At 45.9% G+C, this 16,987-nt stretch overlaps 1 protein-coding gene across 2 annotated transcripts in view; it reads right to left on the minus strand.

Annotated features, from left to right (window-relative positions):
- The window catches only part of PSTPIP2 (proline-serine-threonine phosphatase interacting protein 2), a 152,639-nt gene that overhangs the window by 74,190 nt on the left and 61,462 nt on the right, over positions 1–16,987 (minus strand). The window contains exons 1-2 of one of the 2 annotated variants that reach the window (XM_068252279.1): positions 7,757–7,819; positions 7,548–7,648 (exon numbers count right to left, since the gene is read on the minus strand). In XM_068252279.1, coding sequence (XP_068108380.1) covers positions 7,548–7,600 — 53 coding nt within the window. In that variant the 5' untranslated portion in view covers positions 7,601–7,648; positions 7,757–7,819. Of the gene's footprint in view, positions 1–7,547; positions 7,649–7,756; positions 7,820–16,987 lie in introns of those variants that run through there. The other variant, XM_068252270.1, reaches the window with a different exon arrangement.

The following is a 16,987-nucleotide window of genomic DNA, read 5'->3' on the forward strand; positions in this document are numbered from 1 at the left end:
TAATATGACTACATCTAGCCAGGAGATGGGCTCACATTAAAAAGGGGCACTATGGCGAAAACTTGTAAAATTTAAAATATGTGCAAACATAGACAAATAAGAAGTATGTTTTTTTTCCAGAGTAAAATGAGCCATAAATGACTTTTCTCCTATGTTGCTGTCACTTACAGTAGGTAGTAGAGGTACTAGAAATCTGACAGAAGCGATAGGTTTTGGACTAGTCCATCTCTTCATGGGGGATTCTCGGCAAGGCTTTTATTTTTTATAAAGATATTCCCTAAATAGGATTTAAACAATGATGCTGGCCAGCTTCCCTGCTCGCTACACAGTTCTATGGCAGTTGGACAGAGCAACTGCCATTCACTAAGTGCTTTTGAAAATAAATAAATCCATGAGAATCCCCCCATGAACAGATGGACTAGTCCAAAACCTGTCGCTTCTGTGATTTCTACTACCTACTGTAAGCGACAGCAACATAGGAGAAAAGTAATTTATGGATCATTTTACTCTGGAAAAAAAAACATACTTTTTATTTGTTGGTACATATTTTAAATTTTACATTTTTTTACATTCATAATGCTCATTTAAAGGACACCCGAAGCAAAAGTAAACAAATGATATAAATGATTGTATCTACCTTTCTTCTCCTAAAAATGACTTTTTAAGATATTACACATTTTTATTTTATGTTTAAATCTACTTTTTTAAGTTTTAACTGTTTTATTGTTTTTGCTCAATGACACATTCATTGAAGTATGCCAGAGCTAAAATCTATTAACTATTGACCCTTTTTATCTCTTTCCTGCTCTCAGAAGCTATTTTCCGCTAGGAAAGTGTTTTAGGCCTGGTGCACACCAAAAACCACTAGCAGATACGCAAAACGCTAGCGGTTTTTGAAACGCATCAAAACCCGCTCGGTGTGCACCAGCCCTTATAGTTAGAATTTCTTATCAGTGAGGGTCACACTGTAGTCACTTCCTGTCTGAGTCAGAACTGAATCAGCCACTTACATACCTGATATTTAACTCTTTCAGGCAGAGAAAGAAAAAAAAGGAACACAGCCTAGTTATTTGTGTGCTAGGCACTGTACATACACATGTCTATCTCATCATGTCACATGCCACCTCGGGTATCCTTTAATGTACTACACCTCCCATGGTGCACTGCGGTGGCCAGGGCGACACTTGCACCGCCGCAGATATGAGCTGCACTTCCATAAGATGGAGCTGCACATTTAGCGGAGGAACTAGGGAGTGGCTCCCTGAAGGTAATTAATACTTAACCTATTTTGGTTCCTGGACGTAGTTTCTACGTCCAGGAACCATGCGCGCTACCGCACGCCCCCGCGGCCGATCGTGCGTGTGCACACGCGCTCCCGGCCTGCGGTTCGTTAGCCAGGCAATCAGTGTATCGGGCTATGGAGCCCGATCACTGATTCCTCTCCCCAGCTGAAAAAGCGACAGCTTCTCTCGGAAGCTGTGCTTTTTCTGGGCGTCTCATTCACGATGCGTCACTCTAAGCGCGTGCTACACTTAGAGTGACGTCATGTAAACAAACTCATGGCCGCCATCTTGTGGCCAAAAAGTAATACTACACCTGAAAAAAAAACACAAAAAGAATTAACACACATTTACATTATAAATCTATTGTTTACCTCCCACCCTCCCAAAACTACCCAAATAAAATGTTTAATATAGAAAAAAAACCCATTACAATAAAAAAAAAAAAAACATGTAAATATTTACCTAAGGGTCTAAACTTTTTAAATATCAATGTAAAGATGAAATATTTCTATATTTTTTTTATTTTAAACTTGTAAATAGTGATAGATGCAAAATGGAAAAAATGCACCTTTATTTCCAAATAAAATATTGTCGCCATACAATGTGATAGGGACATAATTTTAACGGTGTAATAACCAGGACATATGGGCATATACAATACGTGAGTTTTAATTATGGAGGCATGTATTATTTTAAAACTATAATGGCTGAAAACTGAGAAATAATGAATTTTTCCATTTTTTTTCTTATTCTTCCTGTTAAAATGCATTTACAGTAAAGTGGCTCTTAGCAAAATGTACCCCCCAAAGAAAGCCTAATTGGTGGCGGAAAAAACAAGATATAGATCAGTTCATTTTGATAAGTAGTGATAAAGTTATAGGCTAATGAATGGGAGGTGAACATTTCTCACGTGAAAACTACGGAACCTGAATGGGTTAAATCACCACCCCCCCAATGACCCACCTTGGGAAATATGTTTATACATTTATATATTATGATGCTCATATCACATTAATTGTGCTCTGCACAGCCTGAAGCAGAAGGGGGCAGGGATGTGGCTGCTCTGTTCTGCTATTTGTTTCAGAACTGTTACTTCTCCGTTTTTAGTGATTTAATTAAATGTATCAAAAAAACTAAACACTTTCTTTGGCTTTGGTTTGTGTATAGAAATAGCTTTCATTTACTTCACTTTTTTCATTTACTTCCTATGCCTACTTTAGAAGACAATGGAAAAAACGGGTTCTAATTCGGGTTGCAGGTCCAGAGGCTTGCAGGTCGGTTGCAGATATCATATTCACCAACAAAGCAGGCTCCTCCCACCACTGCTCATCTGCTGCTCCCCTCTGCAATCTCTACACTGGCTCCTCCCACCACTTCTCATCTGCTGCTCCCCTCTGTAATCTCTACACCGGCTCCTCCCATCACTCCTCATCTGCTGCTTTTCTCTGCAAGTTTCTACACTGGCTCCACCCACCATTCTTCTCCTGCTGCCCCCTCAGCAATTGCTGCTCCCCTCTGCAATCTCTACACTGGCTCCTCCCACCACTTCCCATCTACTGCTCACCTCTGTAATCTCTACACCGGCTCCTCCCATCACTCCTCATCTGCTGCTTTTCTCTGCAAGTTTCTACACTGGCTCCACCCACCATTCTTCTCCTGCTGCCCCCTCAGCAATTGCTGCTCCCCTCTGCAATCTCTACACTGGCTCCTCCCACCACTTCCCATCTACTGCTCACCTCTGTAATCTCTACACCGGCTCCTCCCATCACTCCTCATCTGCTGCTTTTCTCTGCAAGTTTCTACACTGGCTCCACCCACCACTCTTCTCCTGCTGCCCCACTCAGCAATTTCTACTTTGGCTCCTCCCACCACTACTCATCTCCTGCTCCTCTCTGCAAATCTCTACACTGGCTCCTCCTAACACTCCTCATCTGCTGCTTCTCTCTGCAAATCTCTATACTGGCTCCTCCCACCACTACTCATCTGAAAATCTCTACACTGGCTCCTCCTACCACTCCTCATTGGCTGCTACTCTCTGCAGACCTCTTCACTCGCTCCTCCCACTACTCCTCATCTGCTGCTCCTCTCTGCAAATCTCTAAACTGGCTCCTCCCATCACTCCTCATCTGCTGCTTCTCTCTGCAGATCTCTGCACTGCTCATGGTGCTTTGCAATAGCCCAGGCAACCCAAGACATTGCGGGGGCCCACTTCACTCTTTCATCCTGAATATGCAGAGCAGCGCAGGGAGAAGTGTATGTTACCTGTTACCATCCCTGGGTCAGATCCTCTCTTCAGAGCACAGCCCATTGCACAGCCGCATAGCTCTGTACGGCTTCCAGAAGTTCTGTCACGTGACCTGCAGGAACACCGGGGACTGGAGCAGAACTCTGCGGCTGCATACCGGGCTGTGAGGTGAGGAGAGGAGAGTGGGTGTGACCCGCCCTGCATGCAGGTAATATATACCCCCTCCTGCACTACTCTGGTATCCTGAGGTCACAAAGGCCACCTAATTCTATGGGGTGGGGTTGAGGGGGCAAAGGGGCACAGAGCAGGGCTGGTTCTAGACTTTTTGCTGCCTGAGGCAAACTTGTGAGGATGCGCCCCCTCCGATTTGGAATGTTCGCACAGCACCTCACAATTTACTCTGCTTCATTTAATGTTCTCACGTGACATGCTGCAGCTCAACATAACATAATAGACAAGAGTCTGTGACAAACACACTGCTCACCCTTAGCCACTCCATTCCTCCTCAGTCAGGACAGTAGTGCCACCTCCTCCCTTCTGCTGTGCAAGTCAGATGAAACACTGCTGCTCTCCTGCCTCCCCCCTCCTCACTCACTGTCAGACTCCTCACACAGCACAACAAGCTGCTTTTCCCCAATGATGCTCTCCTGCCTCCCCCCTCCTCACTCACTGTCAGACTCCTCACACAGCACAGCAAGCTGCTTTCCACCAATGATACTCTCCTGCCTCCCCCCTCCTCTCTCACTGCCAGACTCCTCACACAGCACAACAAGCTGCTTTTCCCCAATGATGCTCTCCTGCCTCCCCCCTCCTCACTCACTGTCAGACTCCTCACACAGCACAACAAGCTGCTTTTCCCCAATGATGCTCTCCTGCCTCCCCCCTCCTCACTCACTGTCAGACTCCTCACACAGCACAACAAGCTGCTTTTCCCCAATGATACTCTCCTGCCTCCCCCTCCTCACTCACTGTCAGACTCCTCACACCACACAACAAGCTGCTTTTCCCCAATGATGCTCTCCTGCCTCCCCCCTCCTCACTCACTGTCAGACTCCTCACACAGCACAACAAGCTGCTTTTCCCCAATGATGCTCTCCTGCCTCTCCCCTCCTCACTCACTGTCAGACTCCTCACACAACACAATAAGCTGCTTTTCCCCAATGCTGCTCTCCTGCCTCCCCCTCCTCACTCACTGTCAGACTCCTCACACAGCACAACAAGCTGCTTTCCCCCAATGCTGCTCTCCTGGCTCCCCCCTCCTCACTCACTGTCAGACTCCTCACACAGCACAACAAGCTGCTTTTCCCCAATGCTGCTCTCCTGCCTCCCACCTCCTCACTCACTGTCAGACTCCTCACACAACACAATAAGCTGCCTTTCCCCAATGATGCTCTCCTGCCTCCCACCTCCTCACTCACTGTCAGACTCCTCACACTGCACAATAAGCTGCTTTTCCCCAATGCTGCTCTCCTGCCTCCCACCTCCTCACTCACTGTCAGACTCCTCACACTGCACAATAAACTGCTTTTCCCCAATCATGCTCTCCTGCCTCCCCCCTCCTCACTCACTGTCAGACTCCTCACACAACACAATAAGCTGCTTTTCCCCAATGCTGCTCTCCTGCCTCCCACCTCCTCACTCACTGTCAGACTCCTCACACTGCACAATAAGCTGCTTTTCCCCAATGATGCTCTCCTGCCTCCCCCCTCCTCACTCACTGTCAGACTCCTCACACAGCACAACAAGCTGCTTTTCCCCAATGCTGCTCTCCTGCCTCCCCCTCCTCACTCACTGTCAGACTCCTCACACAGCACAACAAGCTGCTTTTCCCCAATGATGACCTTTTCACCTCGCTCTCCTCTTGCTTCTCCTCCTACTCTGACTGCATGCTGTTAGTGTAAACACAGTACAAACATACTGCCTGTGTAATCTCTGTGCCTGATGCAAGTGTTTCCCCTTGCTTCATGAGAGAACCGGCCCTGGCACAGAGGCAATCCTATTCTAGTAACTTGGGCTGGGGGGCCTGGGAATCAACTAAAAGGGAGGAGTGAGGAGGGCGTGTCACTCGCACTGGTAATGTATCGCTCCACTGGCGCACTCTGCATCTAACCAGGAGCTGCCCCCCTAAGCACCGCCCCCCGAATGGCAGGGGTCGCAAGGGGTATTGTCACGCACATGAAAACAGCTGTGTTTGGTTGAGAATAGTCTAGTGCGACACAGCTAATTTCAGTGCAGAGCTGTGCCAATGATTTGGCCTCCACCACAGCCCGTAATGTGAATTAAGGCTGCAGCGGTGCTCGTGACTATTTTGGGCGCCTGCATTTGCCAGGGCTCAAATTAGCAAAAAACAAGGCAGTTCGGCCACCGGCAATAGCTGGTCCCCGAATAACATGCCCCCCTCTTCCGAGTTGCTACAACTTGGAGGGGGGATAGCACTAACACCACCCCAGATTTTCAGCAGGCGCAGGGTGAGCCGTCTTTCGGCTTTACCCTGCCCCGTTTTTAAAAGTAAGCGCCTAGTGTTAGTACCGGCTTCGGATTCCACCAACTCCTATATTGTAAGCCTGATTAGGCAGGTTCTCTTCGCTTCCTGTGCCATAGTTTCTACTTGCCGTGTGCAGGTTTGTCATCAGCCCCCTCCACCCATGTATTGTGCTGCGTTACATGTTGGTGCCCTAATAAGAGACAACAAATCAATGGACTTCATGTTTTTCTTGCTTTGTAGGAAATGCTGAACCAGTCAGATGTTAGGCTTGCCATGTACTATCAACATGTTTGCGGTTTGTAAATGACGATATGACATCCAAGTCTCTTCCGATGTTGCCCAATGGAAAGCAGCCAGCCCACACGGATAATTATCTGCTGGCACCAGAATCATCGTTATCACATAACAATCCTGTGAGTGCCCAGCGGACTTCCACCTACAAGACAGGGTGAGGCCAACCAGTGGCAACAGTCACTCCCACACCCTGGAAAGCACATAGTTACACCACCAGCCAGGTAAGGCAACTCTGCCAGGACCCTCGTAGTTTAAAGAGAACCTGAAATGGGGAATGAAAAAGAAACTATGCATACCTGGGGCTTCCTCCAGCCCCCTCCAGGGTTATTGCTCCCTCGCCATCCTCCTCCGCCTCCTTGTTCTTCTGCAACTGGACCCAGAAAGTCCTCCGGTCCAGGGCCAACTGCGCATTAGCACCGAATCGCTGGGAACGTTCTGCGCCTGCTCTGCACCAACTGGCCCCTACTGGACAACTTACCGTGGCAAGTTGTGGAGCAACGAGGAGGCGGAGGACCGCGAGGGAGCAATAACCCTGGAGGGGGCTGGAGGAAGGTATGTATCGTTTCTTTTTCATTCCCCATCTCAGTTACACTAAGCATTGACATAGCATTTGCAGAAGATACAAAAATGGAACACCGAGAGCCGCCAGTAGCGCAGTAGGTTAGAATAATGATAAATAATGTTGTACGTAAAATGATACTCACAGACAAGGGTTACCGCTAAGACAACCACTGATTAAACAGGTGGGGAGATTACGCCTGACCCCACTCAGGTGAGGAAGACGCTCTCTGTAGATAGGGAAAAAGGAGGCCCCTCCACCAAGGGTGGACTCAAACATTGCATAAGAAACACTTAATATGAAGCACCAATCAGAGATAAAATACACTAAAACAGTTTAAAAAGGGGTGGACTTACGTTTCGCAGGTATTACTCTGCGTCATTGGGCAAAATAGGGAGTGACTGGAATGAGTGTAGTCCAAACCAAGCCTTTAGTTTGAACTACACTTGTTCCAGTTACTCCCTATTTTGCCTGATGATGCGGGTTATACCTGCAAAACGCGTTGCACTGTGGAGTAGTCAAAGCCAAATTTTGCCTCAAATGCAACAAAGTCGGGTCTTCTTTGGGGAGTTAAGTCCACCACTACCTCCCTTTTTATACAGTTTCAAGCGTATTTTATTCTTTGATTGGCACCTTTGGTTAAGTGTATTCTTACCCATTGAAATAGTGTTACTCACAAACCTTTCTTTAAGGAAGTCCTCAAATTCTTTACAGTTCTTCCGGCCATCGTTCATGTGCTGGAGAAGGCAGTCATAGCCGGCTGTGCTGGTGATGTCAGTACTCTGCAACCAAACACAATGCCATCAGGAAACATGCTCAAGGGCAACAGAAGCAGCATAGCAAAAATACTGACTGTCTGCTAAACCTTACAGTTATTCATTAAGACACACCTGAAGCAAAAATGTAAAAAAGATACATCAGTAGCAGGAAGTGTCTCGATGGACCAGAGGCTTCCCAGATCCACCCAGGGCTGTGGAGTTGGAGTCGGAGCAATTTTGGGTACCTGGAGTCGGAGATGGAGTTAGTGCTTTCATAAACTGAGGAGTCTGAGTCAGAGTCGGATGATTTTTGTACCAAATCCACATCCCTAGTAAGTATTATACTAAGGAATTGAAGTTGAGGAGTCAGAGCCATTTTGGACTCCTGGAGTCAGAGTCGATGGTTTCATAAACTGAGTAGTCAGAGTTGGAGTCGGATGGTTTTTGTACCGACTCCATAGCCTTGAATCCACCTACATCCAACTGTTCCAGCGTAGGGTCCCTCTATGCCTACTTGCCTCACACCAGTGTAATGGTTATTTTACAGTTGCACTCGCCACTGTAGGCAAGCGCATCTGCACTGGGCATGCACAAGTAAGGTGTATTCATGCCCAGTAGGATGAAGCGCTCACGCATGAAGGAAAAAAGTCATGCACAGGAGGCTTTGTTCAACTGGGCATGTGCAAACCCCACTCGCACATGCCCAGTCTGGATGCGCTTGTTCCAGCACTGGAACAGAACCATGCCATCTAGAACATAGTACCAAGAGACCAGGAACTGCATGGATCCCGTCAAGATGAGTTAACATATAGCGCTGTGCATGCGTAACCCCACCAGCCTCCCACCCCTGCGACTCAGGCAATGCATTGCATCACCCACCTTTAGAAGCGGGCCTGGCTAGATAGTATTATGGTCTGTAAAGATACCAGTGCGCACTCCAAAGTGATCAATATCTGAAAAGAAAGCACAAAGCCCCCATAGTGTGATACTGTAACTGATAAAAGGTCAGCAGCGCACAGTGACAATAACATCAGAATCCTCAATCAATCAGGCAAGGGCTCACCGGATCCATAAAAGGTACTAGGCCTAAAAGATAAACTGAAATCGCGATCACCAAGATCACAATTTTTGAAATCGCCAAAGCGGCAATTATCGCGATCACGTCATTTCCACATGGGGAAGTTTGAAGAAGTGGCTTCAAACTTCCCCGAATTCCCAGCGTGTGCAGCCCGCAGCGTTGGACATAACCTCCGCACGAGTCGAAACGCTGTCCGTCCTCTATTGCCATCTGTGGGCTCTTGTGCTTCGCAGAACTCCAGGTTCCTCTATGTCACATGACATACAGGAAGTATTCCGTGCATTAGAGCCTGCAGGAGGCGAAGTGGATAGATGGGCATCGCTGGACTCCTGCTGGAAGCTATGTCCAGAACTGATGCAGCTTGCGAGACAGAGTGGGCACAGAGATACACAGAGTGGGCACAGAGAAAGAGCGGGAACAGAGAGAGACACAGGAGAGACAGAGAGAAACAGAGAGAAACAGAGCGGGCACAGAGACACAAAGGGGGCAAGAGAAAGACCCAGAGGAGGCATAAAGAGGCAAAGGGGGCACAAAGAGAGACGGGGACAGAGGGGATACAAACAGGCAAATAGATGAAACAAAGCTTGATTAGAAGGAAATCGTGAATCAAATCGAAATCGCAATTTCAGACAGAAATCGCTCAATTCTACTTTTTCCTAAAATCGTTCAGGCGTAAAAGGTAAGGTGCCCAGTGGAGCCAGTGTGCGTTGACGTCATTACATTTGAGGAATAGAGCGCTCGTGTAGCTTGTATGCTCCTGTGAAAGTTCACTGGCAGGACGCTGCGGTGTTTAAACTTACACTGCCCCGGAGATCTAATGTGCTGTGTACCTTAACTTTTATGGATCCTTGTGGATGCTTGCTGGAATAAACTTTTATCGGAGGAATCGTTCCTGGGTTATCCTTATTGGCTGGATGACAGCCTAAGCGCTAGATCTAGGTGGTGTATGAGGTGGCAACTATCCGGTGAGCCCCTGTCTGATTGATTGAGGATTCTGATGTTATGGTCACTGTGCGCTGCTGACCTTTTATCAGTTGCAGTATTACGCTGTGGGAGCTTTGTGCTTTCTTTTTCAGATATTGATCACTATGGAGTGTGCACTGGTATCTTCATAGACTGTATTTTATCGTGGAACCTTATCTACGTGCGAACCCACTATCAGTTGCTGATACTGGACTCTTTATGCGGTTGGCGCAGTATATCTGAATGTCTGAATTTTACTAGATAGTATTATGGCAGCAACAAACATGAGCTAGGACAAGCTTCAAGAGGCAGTAGATTATAGAGAGGCCTGGAGTGCTGCGGTCCATGTGGTCGCAAAGAGGTGGACAATACTGAACAGCAACTGAACAACAAAGAGTGAAGTTGCTATGCAAGCAGAAAAACCACAGAAAGTGCATGATTCATTCATCTATTGTGCTACAAGTTCAGTGAATCTAGGGCCAACGGGAAGAAGATCCTACTGCCGGCACGTGATTCTGAAAGTATTACAAGATCTACACAACAGACAGAAACAACAGGCAAACAACAACAGACAGACACAACAGGCAGGCACAACAGACACACACAACAGATAAGGCCCATACATACGGCGTACAAATGTCTGTACAGACACGTGTCGCGTGACAGTTCGTGAGACAGTTCGCACGTGTGTATACGCTAAGTGACAAAGACAGTCTGCAGACAAAATCTTGTCTGAGCGATTCAACTGGTGAATCTCTTGTGACCTTTGTCGCATGAACCGTCGCTTAGTCTGTTGGTGTCCTGTCATTTGTATACGAAAGTCTTCTACAGACGGTGGAGTCGCTACCATAGTACTACTACTATACGTAGTCTGTGGCAGACGGCTTCCGTCGTTTCTTCGCTCTTTCTGTTGTCTCGTGTGCACAACTGTCGCAAAACTCAAATTGTCGCTGCCATAAAAATGCTGTTGCCTCTTGTCTGTTTGTCGCTGCCTCACAACTACGGACCAATGAATGCCGTGTGTATGGGCCTACAGACACAACAGAAAGACACAACAAACCGACACAACAGGCAGACACAACAAACAGACACAACAGGCAGACACAACAGACAGACAAAACAGGCAGACACAATAAACAGACACAACAGGCAGACACAACAGAAAGACACAACAGACAGACGCAACAAACAGACACAATAGGCAGGCCCAACAGACAGACAAAACAGGCAGACACAACAGGCAGAAACAACAGGCAGAAACAACAGGCAGGTACAACAGGCAGGTACAACAGGCAGGTACAACAGGCAGACACAACAGGCAGACACAACAGGCAGGCCTAACAGACAGACAAAACAGGCAGACACAATAAACAGACACATCAGGCAGAAACAACAGACAGACACAACAGGCAGGTACAACAGGCAGGCCCAACAGACAGACAAAACAGGCAGACACAATAAACAGACACATCAGGCAGAAACAACAGGCAGGCACAACAGGCAGGCACAACAGACAGACAAAACAGGCAGACACAATAAACAGGCAGAAACAACAGACAGACACAACAGGCAGGTACAACAGGCAGACACAACAGGCAGGCACAACAGACAGACAAAACAGGCAGACACAACAGGCAGGCCTAACAGACAGACAAAACAGGCAGACACAATAAACAGACACATCAGGCAGAAACAACAGACAGACACAACAGGCAGGTACAACAGGCAGACACAACAGGCAGGCCTAACAGACAGACAAAACAGGCAGACACAATAAACAGACACATCAGGCAGAAACAACAGGCAGGTACAACAGGCAGGCACAACAGGCAGGCACAACAGACAGACAAAACAGGCAGACACAATAAACAGGCAGAAACAACAGACAGACACAACAGGCAGGTACAACAGGCAGACACAACAGGCAGGCACAACAGGCAGGCACAACAGACAGACAAAACAGGCAGACACAAAGACACAATAAACAAACACAACAGGCAGGCACAACAGGCAGGCACAACAGGCAGACAAGTACAATCTAGGGCTCGTTTCCACTGTTGCGGTGCGGAATCGCCTGGATTCCACCGCGGACGAAATCGCATGCGGATGCGTTTCCGCATGCTATTTTTCCCGCGATTCCGCATGCGATTTCGCATGGCTAAGAAGCAGGCGAATTTAACCATGTCACTGCCTGTGTAAATTGCCATAGCATTACATGCGAAATCGCACGCAAAATCGCGGGGGAAACCGCATGACAAAGCCGCATGCAATTTCCCTATTAAAAGCATTGCGGGCGATTCGCCCGCATTCCAGCTGCACGCGAAATCTGACGGCTCTGCCATGCAGATTACCCCGCACACCAAAACGCACCCGCACGATGCACAAGTGGAAACAATCCCATCCACTTGTATTGCCTATGCAAATCCGCATGCAGATTCGCTATAGTGGAAATGAGCCCGTAGTCTTATAAAAAGAAAACAATGTACCTACAGTATATTCCTTCCCAATTTCTTATTTCACAATGTATTATTTAACCAGATAAACATCTCAACATCATCTGAATAATAACGCCCGTTCCTTCCCTCTTTCCTTTATATAATGTTTCTTCCTCTTCTCTTTTCTCTATCTTTCATGATCAGCTAATAATAATCTACCTTGTTTGTATAGGATTGTCTCTGCCCCTCCACTTCCCTTTCTATTTCACCACGTTTCATACAGAAAAAGCCACAAGTTTTATTAGGTATATTTTTTATCATGCTGATATCTTCTGCAGCACTGTACAGAGTACATAGTCATGTCACTGGCTGTCCTCAGAGAAGCTCACAGTCTAATCCTACCATAGTCATAGTCCAATGTCCTACCATATTATTATTATTATGTATTTATATAGCACTGACATCTTCTGTAGCACATTACAGAGTACATAGCGATGTCACTGACTGTCTTCAGAGGAGCTCACACTCTAATCCTACCATAGTCATAGTCTAATGTCCTACCATATTATTATTATGTATTTATATAGCACTGACATCTCCTGCAGCACTTTACAGAGTACATAGTCATGTCACTGACTGCCCTCAGAGAAGCTCACAATCTAATTCTACCATAGTCATAGTCTAATGTCCTACCATATTATTATTGTGCATTTATAAAGCACTGACAGCTTCTGCAGCACATTACAGAGTACATAGTCATGTCACTGACTGTACTCAGAGGAGCTCACAATCTAATCCTACCATAGTCATAGTCTAATGTCCTACCATATTATTATTATGTATTTATATAGCACTGACATCTGCTGCAGCACTTTACAGAGTACATAGTCATGTCACTGACTTCCCTCAGAGGAGCTCACAATCTAATCCTACCATAGTCATAGTCTAATGTCCTACCATATTATTATTATGTATTTATATAGCACTGACATCTTCTGCAGCACATTACAGAGTACATAGTCATGTCACTGACTGTCCTTAGAGGAGCTCACACTCTAATCCTACCATAGTCATAGTCTAATGTCCTACCATATTATTATTATGTATTTATATAGCACTGACATCTGCTGCAGCACTTTACAGAGTACATAGTCATGTCACTGACTGTCCTCAGAGGAGCTCACAATCTAATCCCTACAATAGTCATAGTCTAATGTCCTACCATATTATTATTATGTATTTATATAACACTGACATATTCTCCAACACTGAGGCCGGTTTTATACTGGATTTGTGCAATGTGATGCGCAACGGTGCGGCGATAGGTTCATATGCATAGATCCACCGCCTGGTTAGTGCTGGGCAGGAAGTACATCACTGGGATCCCCCTCGGTCCGCACAGTATGGCACCGTGCTCCCATCGTGCACACTGCCTGTGTCGCCCATTGACTTGCATTACTGCATAATCCATGTGGTAAGCACGGATCATGCAGTAACGCACTGCAGACTTTAGCGTCAGCGCTGCAGTGATTTGAATACTTCCAGCGCACTGCGTGAACTGCCCTTGCAGCGAGGAAGCGGCAGGAAAGAGTCCTGCGGTGCGACGCCAGTGTGCAAGAGGCCTCAAGGATTCCCACATAAACGAAACAGAGTATGTGATGCAAAACGTCATAAGGTATAGTTATTAAACCCCACAATGTGACGCCACTCAGTTAACTACCTGGTATCTCCCGTCATTCAATCAATGGGGATGGGGGATCATGTTGTAGAGGAACCTGGGAGGATTCAGGAGACTCCCAGACATAAGTTTAGCTGAGCCTTGCTGAGATCCTGCAATGCTGAATTTAAACAATAACAACTGTCTGTAACTTTAAATTATTTTGCTTGGCAGCTCCCAGGCTTCCTAGTGAGACAGAAGTCTGTTCTTATAACTCACACAATATAAAGCTAACTACTCAGGACACACAGATGGGGCTGGCTGATGTTATTAGCTTGTGGCTGACACAGTGAGCTCTGCCAGGAAGTTGCTGGCTTGCCCGAGGCCCGGGAACACCCTACCCATCTGTCCGGCTGGTCTGACAAGTTTTTTAGGTAAGCTGTCACGTGTAGATCTAGTGACGTGACCTGCACAGCTGCCAACTGTCCCTAATTTCCTGCAGGGCTGTAGAGCGATACAAAAATCCTCCAACACCTCAGTTTAGGATTCCTCCAACTCCGACTCCTCTCCTTTGCATATAACAATCTTGTTGATTGAAAGTATGTAAGATACAAGGCATCTCGTCACTGCCAATGCTTAGTAATTTTAAGCTCCTGGCCAGGAAGCTGACACTTTACCTTGTCAGCCATCCTGGCCTGTCTTTGTCAACGTGAACGCCCCATTATGTCGACTGTATAATAAGAATCACCAGAGCCCCATACCAGCCGGGTTCCAGTGTGTAGCCCTGCTACTTTGCACAAAAAGGCCTCTACCTTTTCTATAGCTGATATAGAAAATGCCAAGGCCATATTCTGCAAAGGAGGCAGATCTATGCACCGGAACCCAGCTGATATGGGGTTCAAGTGAATCTTATTAAACAGACAATGGCCTCGATTCATAAAGCATTCCCGCATGCGGAAATGCTAAAAACAGCTCACTTTATCGACCACATAGAAAAATGTGTATTCATAAAGGCTGTTTCCGGATGCGAAGCGGATTTTCCCGAGCAGAGCGATAAATCCCCGCATTGTGCGGCGATTCTATGCGGAAATGTGACAAAATGTCAATTCATAAAAATTAGAGCAAGCGGTATGCGGACGGGGATTACCGCTACCTCGGATATGGCGAGAAGTGTGCGTTGTTGGGACATTCAAAATTTAAGGGCCCGGTGTCACTACAGCGATTAGCGGGCTATTCCCACTATTCATCAAAGCGTTAGCGCTTTTAAAGGGCTAGTGCTATTCTAACCTTATGGCAGTGATCTCACTGCCGCGATTGGCGCAGATCGTGGGGGATTAGCACCAATCGCAAAACGTGTTACCTACAGCATTTTGCCACGATTCTGGAGCGATCGTGGTACAGTGCTTAACAAAGTTGACCGCGATCGTTCTGATTCACGGAAGTGTACAGTGATTTTACCGTGCTAATCACAGTAAAATCACTTGCGCTTTTAATTGTGAATAAACACTTAAGCATTAGTGTACCTCTGTATGTTTTTTATGTACACCAGAGATGAATTTTAACTAAACTTAGCTGTACAGTATCTGCTAAATAGAAATCAAAACTAGTCCTTGGTAAAGTAACGGTCCAATTTCTAGCAAAAAAACGTTCGAGCAATCAGAAATTCTGATCGGAAATGAAATATTGTAATAAATCATTCACTACACCATCAACGAACCAATCTTTGCTTCCTATCTATCACAACCAACAAGAAAATCCAAATTTTGATTCGACGAAAATTCATTCGGGTGACATTTTTTTCACTCATTCATATTCGATTGTGTCCACCAATGGAGATTATTTACAACCAATCCGATCAGAATTTCTGATCGCTCGAACGATTTTTCGCTAGAAATTGGATCGCTAGTGGCCACCTTAAAGAGAATCTGTATTGTTAAAATCGCTCAAAAGTAAACATACCAGTGCGTTAGGGGACATCTCCTATTACCCTCTGTCACAATTTCGCCGCTCCTCGCCGCATTAAAAGTGGTTAAAAACAGTTTTTAAAAGTTTGTTTGTAAACAAACAAAATGGCCACCAAAACAGGAAGTAGGTTGATGTACAGTATGTCCACACATAGAAAATACATCCATACACAAGCAGGCTGTATACAGCCTTCCTTTTGAATCTCAAGAGATCATTTGTGTGTTTCTTTCCCCCATGCACTGAAGTTTCAGGCTGCTCTTTTCTTCCTGCAAACAGCTTTGCCCTTGTTTGTAATTCCTCAGTATGTGAAAGCCCAGCCAGCTCAGAGGACGATTTATCCAGCTTGTAAAAGATAAGAGAGAGAAGAGAGAAGCTGCTCTAATCCTAAATAACACACAGGCAGTGTGCATACAGGGGCCAGGAAAGGGGAGTTCATAGCAGAACCACAACACTGAAGAACTTGGCAGCCTTCCAGACACAGGCTGACAAGTCTGACAGGGGAAAGATACATTGATTTATTACAGAGATGGTGATAGTAGAACGTGCTGCAGTTAGCCAGAACACCTTAGAATAGCTTTTGGAACTTGTAGGATGATAAAAAACAGGATGCAATTTTTGTTACGGAGTCTCTTTAAGAGTACTTATAGAAGGTACACAGAATCACAAAGATCAGGCCCTAGGCAATCTAACCGTGGGTACATGTAATAATGCCTATACATAGTACAAGAAAAATGTTTGATTTTCCTGTTTATTCGACAAAAATAATCGAATCAAAAATAATCTATTATATTCGATCTAACGGAATAATCAAACTAAATTATCTAATCGAAACAAAAATTGTACCATGTATGGGCACCATTAGAGTGATGTGCAGGTAATCTGCATGAGAATGGCTGGTAATGTTGTGCGCATGTGCGTCACGAGTCTTAGCAAACTGTACATGCGCAGGATGCTCGCAAATTAAGCAATGTATAGACCCCTTCAGATAAGATCACATTAATTAAATCTGCTAAGGATCTATTAACCCCAACATATCCAGTGGATTTACTTTCAATTGATTTTGGACAGTTTATTAATTTAAAGGGGTGATTAGGGGTAGGGGTGACAGTTCATCCCACAGATGGGTGGCAGAAGAGGCAGAGCATGGTACTCACTGCCATACCACCCACTTAAAGGAGAACTGTAGTGAGAGGTATATGGAAGCTGCCATACAGTGGGTTGCAAAAGTATTCGGCCCCCTTGAAGTTTTCCACATTTTGTCACAT

The sequence above is a fragment of the Hyperolius riggenbachi genome, chromosome 1 (genome assembly GCF_040937935.1).
Source record: "Hyperolius riggenbachi isolate aHypRig1 chromosome 1, aHypRig1.pri, whole genome shotgun sequence".
Taxonomy (NCBI): Eukaryota; Metazoa; Chordata; class Amphibia; order Anura; family Hyperoliidae; genus Hyperolius; species Hyperolius riggenbachi.